Below are 12968 nucleotides of genomic sequence, written 5' to 3'. Positions count from 1 at the left end.
AGTCACGTGAGAACATATTTTGTACCCGAGTCACGTGAGAACATATTTTGTTAGTTTGGGTCTTCATGTATCAATGTGCATTGCCCATAATTTAACAGCTTTCAAAAGACGATGTTTCGCAGAAAATAATGTGAAAAGCTCGTATTTGCTTGATGGAAGGAGCTGGTGTTTTGCTGAAAACTCTAACGGCTCTAAAAGAATACTCTTATGATTAACCTTTGTTGCGAAGGAGTTGTAAGGATGTTGTTTGAATCGATATCCCCAACAATGAAACCTGACGTTTCTCATTAAGTTTATTGAGATCTAGAACCATTCGACCCAGTTCTGTCAGACCTGGCAGCCTTGCTGCTGAAGCTCTGGCAGGTGTCCCAGGCGTCCAATGTCCTCAAAGCGTGCTCGGCCTGCTGGCGGAGGCTGGCGCCACCCAGAACGGCGTGCAGCGCCTGGGCGTAGGTGGACACATACTTCGGCACGTTGGGGTGAGGATGGGTGAGTTTCACAAACTCCACTGCTGCCGACACCTGAACACAGAGACCGTTAAAGGTGAGATGAGACTCATTTCAGATGAATCTGGTCTATGTTCACTCACAGCCTGCTCCACATTGGCTGACAGCAGAACGAAGGGGAGGATCATGGGAAGGCAGCCGATGGCGTCCAGCTGGCTGTCAGGAAACTGAGAGCTCAGCATTCGTCTGGAACGTTCCTCTGCAAAGATCAGAACCTGAAGAGTGCAGGAAGTCCTATAAGCAGGGACAGATGTGACACCTGGTTTCCAGCGGCTGGATAAGGAGTGCTTGTTTCACCTCACGGGGAGACGTCGGTCTGCTGTCCTGCCAGTCGGCGAAGAACGACCGGTGGAACGACTCAGCGTAGGTGTCTGCGTGGGAGCCGGGCGTGGTCAGGAAGTGGATGTAGTCTGACAGGACAGCGGCTCGAGCGTCCGGCTGGGAGACGTCACTAAAACGTCCGTGGGTGAGAGTCCGAGCTGCTCTCAGGGAACAGAGGATGTTCAGAGTGTTGTCACCGGCCTGAAGACCTACACGGGATATGGATACCAAAAACTATCAACAACCACCGTACGAGACAAAAATACACAACAAAGAGTTGGTATCGCAACACAGAGGCATGAAATAACAGACACACAAAACTACTTTTAAATGACACGCAGTGACCACAAAGAGGCAGAGAATAAGAGCAAGGACACATAAAACAAGCGAGAAAAAGATGTTTATACAAAACCACAAATTTTTTTGTTTAAAATCTCATAACTTGTTTTCAGTACCTTGGTGGTAATGGGCCAAGCCGTTGGAGGACTTCCACAAGTCAAGCTTGTCATGAAGGATGACGTTACCGACAACATCTGCTGATTTGGTTCTGGTGGACCAGGCAGTCCGACCGCTTCCAGCTAGAACACAACAAACAATAACGGCAACATTAATCATTGAGGCGTTCCACAAGGACGTGTTCTTAGGTCTCTTCTCTTCTACATAGGAATGATTCTGAGTAAAAACAATTTTTTTAAATGATGCTTGTGTTTATTTCAAATAATCAGAGGTAAACACGGGTAAACCTGTAAGATGGGATTGATGATAATAAAATTTTATAAAAATTCTTCTTCTTTGGTCTTTTGACTGAAATGATTCTTCAAACATATAAAAGTGAGTTTAGCTCAATTTGTGGTTGAAGTTGGGGCGTTAAATCAGGCTTATTCACATGAATAGTGTAAGGCTAAACACAATTTGATAAATAAAACTAGTTCTATAAATACAGTACTTTTGCCATTTTACAGGTTTTAGGGATGAAAGTGGACTGGATGAGTGAAGTAGTTGTACCGGTGTTGGACAGGGCCAAGATGCTGGACGGGTGTCTGTTTGCAGGCGAGTTGAAGCCTGAGATCCAGCCTCCAAAGTCCCTCCTGATGTCCAGGATATCGTAGTACCAGTGGACCGGCATGGACATGGAGTCAGCTGCGCACATCGCCCAGAAGGCCTCACACGCTGGCCGCTGAACCACAGACATCTCGGACATCAGCGTTTCATCAGACTTGAGGAACGAGCGGAAAAAAATATGGAGGTGAGGAGAGTCATAAAAATAAAAATATATTTTAATGACACCACATAAACCTCCTGAATTAACAATCGTAGATTCTTCTTCAGGCTGTCCCTTTTAGGCGTCTATAATGAATCATCTGCCTCGATCTCACACTCCCCTTTCATCACCAACCTCTTCTCTCCAGACTCTCTTCCACCTGCACCCTACTATCACCACAGATGATCTCTGCCAACTTCTAATAATCACAAGTGGCATCTTAAACCCCTGGTCTTTGCTTCTTTCGCTTCAAGGATCTAGAAGTTCCTGGAATCTGATAAAGTGGTTTTTAATCATCAGTTTTCCAGAACTTCAAGAATTTTCCAAAGTTTTTGTTTGGATATTCGTGCCTCTCATACTCAGTCCTTTTTGTCTGAGCATCCCCAGAGGAAGTAATTCATACATGACCCAAGGGGTGAGCCAGTGTTGTTTAAAGCTGACTCTTTGGGTTATGGTTATAATGTTCTGGCTGATTGTTGTAAACAAGCAGATAAATAAACATATTATTTACAGTAAAATAAATAGAGTACCTGTTATAAAACCCCTCACTTGTTCGATCTTTGACACCTCTCGTACATAAGCGTCAAGTTTCTTATCCAACTGTTACGAAACCGAACCGGAAGTGATCAACAGCTGATTCTTTGCGGTGAGATCAAAGAGCTCCCGTTAAAAGCAGTAAAAGTCGCAATTTGTTTCCGGACAGGCTGCTCCCTTTTATCCACTCATTGTTTTCATATAAAACTATATTATACAAGCGCCCCATGATTATTTATTTTCATCTGTAAACCTGCGTACGGTGCGCTACGAGGCTCAATTCAAATATTAACGTCCTGAGTTTTGACTTACAGAATGCACATCTTTACTCTTTAGTTACAAAACAGTACAAGTTTTATTTTTTTTAAACCCACAAACTCATTTTGTAATAAAATTTCAAAATCATAACGTTTAAACAGTCGAGTTTATTTACAATTATTAAAACTGCTCTTATGTGACTCCTGGAAATTTTTGGAAAATCCAAATCTTGTTATGATTGGAGCATTTTTCTAAACGTAACTAATTTATAGATTAATCACTTGAAGAATTAGGAGTATTGACTTAATGTAATTGATAATAAGTGTATTTAATTGATTTTATAAGTACTTTGTTCACCCCGAACAGTTTTTCGATGCTTTAACTTGTATCGCCTGGCAGACCGAGAAAAGGGCATAATACGCTTTTTAAATCTACGGCAACCGCTGTGGACCAATAAAGACTAACAACAGCCCAAAAATAGAGCGCAGTTTCTATTAGAGCAGAGCTAATTTAACTTTTTAAAACTTTCCGTCATATACTTTACGGTGTGAAGTCTCAACGCTGCTCGTTGAGACTTTAATATTTTAGCTCTTCGTTAGCATCAGTTAGCTTAGCAGCTACGAGTCTAAATGAATAAAATCCAGATTTACCGGTAATTAAAAAAAAATTCAAAATGGCGACTCGAGTTTGATGAAACTAGTTCATTAGTTAATTAGTCCGTCTACTTCTGTTTTACTTTAGGATTAGCTCAGTGTTTTTATTTGAGCTAGCTTACAGCTATCAGTCTGGGATGATAATGGAAGACACGCTGGATCCACGCGACGTGGGTAAGAAATAACTGCTCGCACGGAGCTCACGCACGCTCAGACAAACTGGGTCACTGCTTATTCTGGTTTAATAAAAAATAAAAAAAACTAGAGCTGGATGGACACCACAGACTGTGTGAGGCGTTCCACAAGGATGTGTTCTTAGGTCTCTTCTCTTCTACATGATTGTTTTTTTTGTGCTTTTGTTCTGCAGAACGGGCCAAAACCTTCTGGGCCGAGGAGGATGTGGATCAGGCTTTCAGTGGGGTTTTTGAATACCTGGACCACTTGAAGAGGGTCCTGCAGAGGAAGACTGCCACAGATAAAGGTGCTGACTCCGTCCTGGCTGGTCTGAGTGGAGTGACATGTGATTTCTGTTGTGATGTTTGTGTTGTTTCCATCAGAATATGTTCAGGCGCTGAGGCTGCTGGAGTGTCTGGACTCCTCCTCCTCCTCAGACCCCCATCAGGACCAGGACTCGTCAGTGGTCCAGGTGGTCATCGGTTCAGGTAAGCATGGGTCTGGACGTGTGTTTGTGATGTTATTACTTCTAAGTGATGACGTTGTTTGTTTCTGCAGGTGAGCTGCTGCTGGCTGACCCCCCCAACCACGCCACAGCTTCCTCTTCCTCTGCCTCCCCCGTCTGCCTCTTCAATGGACCAAACATTTCAGCGGCGCCTCCTGCTGTCAGAGAGGAGCTGCTGCCTCCTCTGGTTCCGGTCCAGTTGGAGTACCACCCTCATATCTGCTGCAAGGTAAACGAGTCACAAACGTGCAGGAGAAGCATGAACTTCCTCCAGGAAAACCTCACGCCTCAGGTAATGTCTCTACCCCCCACCAGGCCTGCCTACCCGGTTTACCCAGAATGCCTCAGTCCACCTCCTCGTTATTTGGTCAGAACCCTCTGAAGGTGCCGCTGCTCTGCGGCTTCAAAAGGCTGACCGCCATGCCACTGATAACTTCGTTACGAGACGGCGAGACGACTGAGGAGGACGACGGCGACTGGGACGTCATTTACAAAGCACCGTGTGGGCAAAGTCTTCGTAACCATGACGACGTGATGTGCTTCCTGTCTGTCACAGACAGCTACAACGTCCTGCAGGTCCGTCTCAGAGACATGTGAACTACTTCAGCACATTTTCAGCTGTTTTATCCATTCAGACATCAGAACTTTGAGCCCGGTTAGAAGATGGGTACTGCAACTTTTGCTTTCGGTTCAATTTTATATGTTTTTGAAAAATTCAACATTTATTTAGTTTCATTGAGTCACGAGGACTCATTTACAAGAGAGACCTGTTTTAAACGAAATGATCACAGATGAGGTACAAACAACAATAAACAGTTACAAAAAGCATATAAAATAAAGTAAATCAAAGTATTGATATAAAACAAAAATAAAAACAGCTACATTATAAAGTGACGCAAGAAAAAAGGAACATGTCTGCATTGGTTTTTTCCATGAACTTAACAGATGTTTGAAGCCACTTAGAGAGGTCAAGGTCAAGAGATTCAGATCTTTTTGTAAGATATTCCAGGAAACGGGAGCGGAGTAGGAGAAGGCCCTTTAGCCTAGTTCAGTCCTCACTGAGGGAACACTGCAGGTAATAATGTCCTGAGAGCGCACGCTGTAGTTGCACTCACGCAGAGACATGTAGGAGGAGATGTATGAAGGCAACAGACCAAGAAGTGATTTAAAGATGAAAATGTACCAGTGAGAGAGTCTGTGTGAAGTTAATGATGTCCAGTTAACCAGTGGATACTGGGTGCAGTGATGGGTACGGTAGTGACAGCCAATTATGAATCTTGGCGCACCATGATGGACAGCATCTGCAGGGTTCTTGTAGGAGCGTTCATGTAAATAATGTCACCGTAATCAATGAAGGGAATGAAAGTCACAGATACAAGGTGTTTCCTAGCGTTCAGAGTTAAACAGGATCTATTTCTGAAAAAGAAACCCAGTTTAACTTTCAGTTTCCTTACTAGGTTTTCCACATGAAGCTTAAAAAAGAGATTTGAATCGACCAAGATACCCAAATATTTGTAGGAATCGACAAACTCAATAGGGACACCATTCCCTAATCGGGCCTGTGATCGGAAGATTGCCGGTTCACACCCCGGTACCGACAACATCAAAAATGTGGGTGGGGTAGGTGAAGCACCCACACTTGCCCCCACCCTCATTCGCCCCACTCTGGGCCCATGAGCAAGGCCCTTAACCCCCCATCTGCTCCCTAAAACAGGTCTCTCTTGAAAATGAGTTCTCGTGGCTCAATGAGACTACCTGTATAAATAAAAGGGTAAAAAAAAAAATTGAGGATACAATCGGAGGAAGAACTGCTGGTCCCGACTTCCTGTTTGAAAACAACATCCCTTTAGTTTTACCGGCGTTTAGCACCAGTTTTATACGGAACAAATCTGACTGGATGATGTCGAATACAGATTGTAAAAGCTGGAAAACCTTAGCAGCTACAGCGTGCGCTCTCAAGACATAATTACCTGCAGTGTTCCCTCAGTGAGGACCGAACTTGGCAAAAGGGCATTCTCTTACTCTGCTCTTGTATCCTGGAACATCTTACAAAAAGATCTGAAGCTCTCGACCTTGACCTCTCTAAGGGATTTTAAACATCTGTTAAGTTCATGGCAGAAACCAACACAGACATGTTCCTGTTTTTAGTATTTTACATCGCTTTATAATGTAGTTGCTTCTGTTTAGTTTTTAAATAATTTCTTCTATTTACTTTACATTTTATGCTTTTATATGATTGTCTATTGTTATCTGTACCTCATCTGTGTTCTTTGTTTGAATCAGGTCTCACTTGTAAATGAGTCCTCGAGGCTCAAGGAGACTAACCTGTATAAATGAAGGTTGAATGAACTGATTTAGCTCAACAATAAACAACTTATGTTGGCATAGAAATGTAAAGATGCGTCAGGAATGATCTGACCTACATTACTTAAGTTGATTGTAAAGAGGGTGGGCCCTAAGACTGAGCCTTGTGGTACACCATTGATGACAGTTAAATAACTGGAAGAAGTACAACATTTATGATTTTTATTCAAATGATTGGAGCTTTTATTTTAACCCATTTTATCTTTTAGCTATTGTTTTGCTGAATTGAACACCTAACTCTTGAAGCTTGTTGCAAACATTTAATTCAAACCAGAAGAATTAGAATAGAACATGAAGTGCTCTATGAACAACTCTACAAACACGTCCCACCTGTCTTCTTCCTGCTGCAGGTGGACTGTTTTACCTTTAACCCCTTGGTGCGGTTGGACCCTGCCCTGACGCCGGGTCAGCCCCGTTTAGAGGAGGACCTGAGCCGGGGGGCGGAGCCGACGCTGGTGGAGCTGTGCGTCGGGGAAGACGGCGCCCGGCCCTCGGACTTTCGTTACAGGAAGGACCGTTGGCCGCACGGCTGCTTTCTGAGCCGCGGGCCGAAGCTGTTCCGGGTCTGCTGCGACTGCGACGACGGCTGCCGGGACGCTGACCGCTGCGCCTGCATCGCCATGGTGACAGATGGGCGGGGCTACAGTCACCACCGGCTGCTGGAGCCTGTACCGTCAGGGTGAGGAAACACCTGAAGGCTGTTCAAAACGAATCAGTCGAGGAAAACGAGCTGCTGAGATGACGTGTCCTCCTCCTTCAGGTTGTATGAATGTGGACCGTGGTGCGGCTGCGACCGCTCTCACTGTCAGAACCGCCTGGTCCAGAGAGGTATCAGAGTTCGCCTCCAGGTCTTCCAGACCGAGGACCGCAACTGGGGCGTCCGCTGCCGTGACGACTTGGACCGCGGCACCTTCGTGTGCATCTATGCAGGTGAGGCTCGGCGCCATGGACCCGATTCTGGCAGGCGGACCTCGTGTTTAAAGTGATTTCCCGGACAGGTTTGGTCCTGCAGCGGGCCCAGAGTCGAGTCGAGCGGCCACCTCCGAAGGTGTTCGCAGCCGAACTTCCATCCGACGACGAGGTGGAGCTGGTCACCGAGTGGCTGGCCCCGCCGGTGCTGGAGGGGCGGAGCAACCTGGTAGAGACGCCCCCGCCCATTTTGTCTTCAGCCTCACCGCCTCTGTACGTCGCGGTGATCCAGAGACCCGCCGAGTCCGGTGCTGCGCCTCAGGACCAGGAGAAGGTTGGAGTCGAGAGCTGAAAAGTTCTCGCGTGAACGCTGAGTCAGCACTTGTCTTCAGCTGTTTTTGTTTTTTAACCCCCACATACTTTGTGTTGTTTTAGCTGTTCGTGTATCAAAAGATTCTGATCTTTTTTTGTTTTTACTTGTATACTTTTCAAAATATTTAACTTTATTTTTAACCCCCCCCACACACACACACACACACCACCTGATAGAAATACATCGACAACTCTTCAATTATTTAAAGAGATGTCTGGGACTGACATCTTTATTACCCACAAATAAACATTGAAAAACAGTTTGTTGTCGTGTAAACAGGACGTTGGTCTTTGCTACATTTAGCTAGCTTTTTACTATTTTTTTTAAATATTTATTTAATTTACCCTTTCTTTATAAAGATAGTCTCATTGAGTCACGAGGACTCATTTTCATGAGAGACCTGTTTTGGGAGCAGATGGTTAAGTGCCTTGCTCAAGGGCCCAGAGTTGGGCAAATGAGGGTGGAGTCGTGTGGGTGTTTTACCGTTTCCACCCACATTTTGATGTCTGGGGAGTTGAACCAGCGACCTTCCCATCACCTTCTCTTACCTCTGCGCCACCACTCCGACTCTTTGCTATTTTTAGGTTGTCATTTGTTACCGTTAGCTTTTATTTAACATCTCGCTACTTTCAGCTGTCATTTTGCTGTTTTCAGCCTTTTTTAGCCTAATATCAGCTAACTTTTGTTGCTAGCATGTTGCTACATTTATTTTTTTGGCTCACATTCAGCTATTTGAGGCTTTCAACTGTTTCGGCTTCTTCAGAAATGAGCGTTCAAGTTATGCTTTCACTAGAAATGCAGTTTTATCTTTAAATTATTATTATTATTTAATTAGTCTCTTGTTGTTTATTCAGGTTCAGACGGTTCTGGTCGGAGGTCCAGACTTGACGTCTCCATCAGCAGGTTCTAAAATCTAAATACATTTTTATCGTTCTTGATTCTCGACAAACTCAAACGGTCGGACGTTTCTCGTCAGGCGACCCGCCAGAGGCGGAGGCTACCGCCACCACGGAGGGACAGGAAGTGGGCGGGTCGAAGACGGAGGTCCGGAGGAGTTTAAAACGAGCCGCGGAGGTGGAGGACGTGTGTTTGGTGGACGCCAGCAAGGAGGGCAACGTGAGCCGCTTCATTAACGTGAGTGGACCAGAACCAAAGGTCCAAACCCCGTCCAGTCTGAAGTCAGACAATCAGGACGGAAAACACGTTCAGCTGCTGTTTTAGCTTTTAGCTACTGGTTAGCGATTCTAGCATTTAGCTGCTGTCCTTGTTTGAGTGACGAAGTCTTCCAGACTATATTTTTTTTTTCTTTTTGGCTCCGCCCACAGCACAGCTGCCAGCCGAACCTTTTCATCCAGAACGTCTTCACGGACTCCCACGACCCGGCCTTCCCCGTCATCGCCTTTTTCACAGACAGGTGAGGATGCCGCGGTGCGTTCATGCGCCTCTGGATTCTGCAGGTTGTTTTATTTACGTTTTGTTTTTTTCGTCAGGGTCGTGAAGGCCGGCACCGAGCTCACCTGGAACTACGCCGCCGACGCTCACGCCGCCTCGGAGCACAAACAAGAAGCGCCCTGTCTCTGTCGTAGCGACTGTTGCCAGGGGTGGCTTCCCATCGGTTGTGTGTGATGTTGTAGGTGCGGTAACCATGGAAACCACCTGAGTTATCACAAGTTTTTTTTTTTTAATACTTCTTGTAAATTTGTTTGCATATTTTTCTACTAAAGTTTTGTAATAAAATATTAAGATTTGGCGTTTGTATTTATAAAATGTTTATTTAGAAAATATTTGTCTTCTTAGTGCCACTTTTTTGTTTTGTTCCATTTCTTTTATTTTGAAACTAGTACAATACTGTATATTAAGATTAAACTTGCAATAAAATATTTTACTGTAAACTTCAGTCTGTATATTTATTATATTGTTATTTATATTTTATTGTTTCTTTTTATTAAATTTCAAGAGGCTGTTTTTTTTTTTTTTAAAGCAAACTTTTATTTTGAAACTACTGGTACTTCCGACTGTAGTTTCCATTTAATGCGCTTTTTTTTTTAATTCTCAAACTCTAGTAAGGAGTTGCTTTGATAATAGATAAAACTTTAATTTGTAAGATTTAGCCTTCATGTTTTCAGTTTGACTCAGTTTACTACTTTACAAAACTTTTATTGTGAAAATTATTTTGTAATCCTACAAAAAAAACACTTGCTGCATTTTATTTTTGTAATCCTTAGTTTTTGTTTTTTTTCACAGCTCCATGAATTATGGAGAGCCATTTCATTCAAAATTAAAAAAAATTAAATTATCTTGGGGAAAAAAAAAAAAACTTTTCTATTTAAATATTTTATTTAATGGAAACACTATTTATTTAATTTGAATGAAATGGCTCTCCATAATGAATAGCTTTATTTTTAAGCAAACTTCTCCATGTTAGTTATAATTTTTTTAAACTTTCCAGCAGTTTATATTTTGGACTTCCATCCTCTTCTGCAGCATCGTTTTTTTTTATTTATTTATTTATTTTTTTGTCTTGCGCAAATTTTTGTGGAAGTCCGTTTCTGCCAATGAAAAACAAAATGTCCAATGTTCAGTCATAATTTCGACTTTCAAAGTCAAAATTTTGACTTTGAAAGTCGAAATTATGACTGAATATAGAACAATTTGTTTTTTTTCAATGGCGGCTGGAAAATTAAAAAAAATTATAACTAACTTGAAAAGCATTTGCTAAAAAAAAACGCTTATAATGATTAAAAATAAAGCTATTCATTATGGAGCCATTTCATTCAAATTAAATAAATAAATAGTATTTAAAAATTATTAATAAATATTCCATTAAATATATAACTGTTCCCATAAAAATAAAAAAAAACACATTTAAATAGAAAAGGTGTTTTTTTTTTCTTCCCAATATTAATTATTTATTTAATTTTGAAGGACATGGCTCTCCATAATTCATGGAGCTGTGAAAAAAATAAATATACAGACTAAGGATTACAAAAATAAAATGCAGCAAGTGTTTTTTTGTAGGATTACAAAATAATTTCCACAATAAAAGTTTTGTAAAGTAGTAAACCGAGTCAAACTGAAGATATGAAGGCTAAATCTTACAAATTAAAATTGTATCTATTGTCAAAAAGAAGTTTTGTAGGCTCAATCATCCAAGTAAACAACTCCTTACTAGAGTTTGAGAATTAAAAAAAAGTACATTAAATGGAAACTACAGTCTGAAGTACCGGTAGTTTCAAAATAAAATGTTGCTTAAAAAATGCCTCTTGAAATTTAATAAAATCTGCCACAAGAAATAATAAAATATAAATAATAATATAATAAATATACAGGTTGAAGTTTATACCATTGAACGTTTTATTCCTTATCATTGGCAGAAACGGGCTTCCATACATTTGCTCTGAAAATCGTCACCTCTTTTATTCCGAAAATAAATTGTGCCTTTATTCTGAAACGCCACACAGGAACTCCGCTTGTTTACTTCCGTTCCTTTTCCGGCTCGCTCTGTCGAGTAGAGACACACAGACCGCGACCGTTATGTCCTCTTCTCTGCGGCTCGTCCTCCTCTTCCTCCTCCTCGGCCCGTCTTCCTCCGCCTGCCGGTTCCGGATCCCGCCTCACGAGCAGGTGGCCCGGGTCGCGCGCTTCATCGCGCACCGGTGCGACTGGACCTCCATGGCCACCATATCCACTCGCAGCCCGGTGGTGGGTCAGCCGTTCTCCAACGTGTTCTCGGTGAGCGACGGACCCCCCGGGACCAGCACCGGGGTTCCCTACATGTACCTGACCCGCATGGAGATCTCGGTCCAGGATCTGCAGGTACCGGAAGCTTCTTCTGTAAACAAGTCGTTTTTAAAAATGTCCATTTGATGCAGGTTTACTGTAAAACATAATTAGTTGCTGCGTCACAACGAAAACACGTCACGTGACTTCAGTTACAGACGTGACTAAGCAGTTTTTGTTGTTTGTTTTTAGTAGCACAAAAATAAATCAGCTGCGAGAACATATTTATTTCTGGATATAAATAAAAATAAAAAATAAATCACCTTTATAAGTCGTGATTATATATTTGTTTACTTTTATTATAACGTTTATTTTATGTTCGCTGCTGCACCAATTTTGTCTTGTGTGATAATTTACTTTTAATAAGCTCAGTTTGGTGTTTTGTGTGTCCACATGCCTTACCGGTTTTATGACTCACCTGTCCTTGGCCACGCCCCCTGCAGGTGAATCCTCAGGCGTCTCTGTCCATGTCTCTGGCTCAGACAGATTACTGCCGGCAGCAGGGCTTCGACCCTCAAAGTCCACTCTGCGCCCACATCATCCTGTCTGGATCTGTGCTTGAGGTACCCACACGCCCTCACCTGTCCTCACCTGTGTATCCAGGTGTTACCTGACCCCGCCTCCTCTCCCTGCGTCCAGGTAAACGGCACGGAGGCGGAGTTTGCAAAGAAAGCTCTGTTCACCCGCCACCCAGAGATGATCGACTGGCCGGTGGACCACAGCTGGTTCTTCGCCAAGTTCAACATCACCCAGGTACCAGAACCTCCGGTTCTAGCAGCGGTTCTGGCAACACCTGCTGAGCGACGGGAAGTTCAAGTTCTTCTGTGTTTCAGGTGTGGGTGTTGGATTATTTTGGGGGGGTGAAGACCGTCAGTCCAGAGGAGTACTACCAGGCTGCACCTCACAGGAAGTCCCTCTGACGGTGAGACCACAAGGTTCTTGTAGTTCTGAAGGTTCTCATAGTTCTAGATTCTCGTGTTTGCAAAAGTTCATTTTGGTTCTCATGGTTTACGTTGTTTACAATGGTTCTTGTTGTTCTAAAGGTTCTTGTGTTTCTAAAAGTTCTCATGGTCTTAAAATTCCCTACAGTTCTGAAGGTTCTTGTAATTCTAGATTCTCGTGTTTGTTGTGGTTGTCGTAGTTTATGTAGTTTAAAATGGTTCTTGTTGTTCTAAAGATTTTTGTAGATCTAAGGGTTCTCGTAGGTCTAAGGCAGGGGTGCTCAATGCGTAAAGCACGATCTAGATCGCTATTGACCGGCAGATCGCAAAGGCAATGTGAGTAGGTTGCATCATGACAAAATAGACATCACAATAAAATATAAATATAT

The 12968-nt window shown here is 42.9% G+C and overlaps 2 protein-coding genes across 2 annotated transcripts in view; both read left to right on the top strand.

Annotated features, from left to right (window-relative positions):
- The first annotated feature begins 3519 nt into the window (after positions 1-3519).
- setdb2 (SET domain bifurcated histone lysine methyltransferase 2) lies at positions 3520-9484 on the top strand. The gene is made up of 12 exons (XM_037696752.1): positions 3520-3707; positions 3901-4014; positions 4091-4195; positions 4266-4441; positions 4528-4788; positions 6927-7255; positions 7337-7506; positions 7575-7819; positions 8713-8761; positions 8835-8992; positions 9184-9272; positions 9349-9484. The coding sequence occupies exons 1-12, from the start codon at positions 3671-3673 to the stop codon at positions 9482-9484; spliced, it is 1869 nt and encodes a 622-aa protein (XP_037552680.1). The 5' UTR covers positions 3520-3670.
- Positions 9485-11367: 1883 nt separating this feature from the next.
- The window catches only part of creg1 (cellular repressor of E1A-stimulated genes 1), a 5515-nt gene continuing 3914 nt past the window's right edge, over positions 11368-12968 (top strand). Inside the window, exons 1-4 of the mRNA XM_037696700.1 lie at positions 11368-11674; positions 12082-12201; positions 12278-12391; positions 12472-12560. Of these exons, the coding sequence (XP_037552628.1) occupies positions 11393-11674; positions 12082-12201; positions 12278-12391; positions 12472-12558 (603 nt within the window). The 5' untranslated portion in view covers positions 11368-11392 and the 3' untranslated portion in view covers positions 12559-12560. The remainder of the gene's footprint in view (positions 11675-12081; positions 12202-12277; positions 12392-12471; positions 12561-12968) is intronic.

This window comes from Nematolebias whitei, chromosome 23 (assembly GCF_014905685.2).
Source record: "Nematolebias whitei isolate Nwh7 chromosome 23, NemWhi1, whole genome shotgun sequence".
Lineage (NCBI taxonomy): Eukaryota > Metazoa > Chordata > Actinopteri > Cyprinodontiformes > Rivulidae > Nematolebias > Nematolebias whitei.
Note: the sequence above shows the minus strand (reverse complement) of the source record. Positions and strands in the feature narration are given on the sequence as shown.

What these genes read in the sequence shown, in the direction of transcription:
- setdb2 (XM_037696752.1), top strand. Translation starts at nt 3,671, where the DNA reads ATGATAATGGAAGACACGCTGGATCCACGCGACGTGG. An exon ending in CTTCGTGTGCATCTATGCAG is followed by an intron (nt 7,507 to 7,574) that starts GTGAGGCTCGGC and finishes TTTCCCGGACAG; the next exon opens with GTTTGGTCCTGCAGCGGGCC. An exon ending in ACGTGAGCCGCTTCATTAAC is followed by an intron (nt 8,993 to 9,183) that starts GTGAGTGGACCA and finishes CTCCGCCCACAG; the next exon opens with CACAGCTGCCAGCCGAACCT.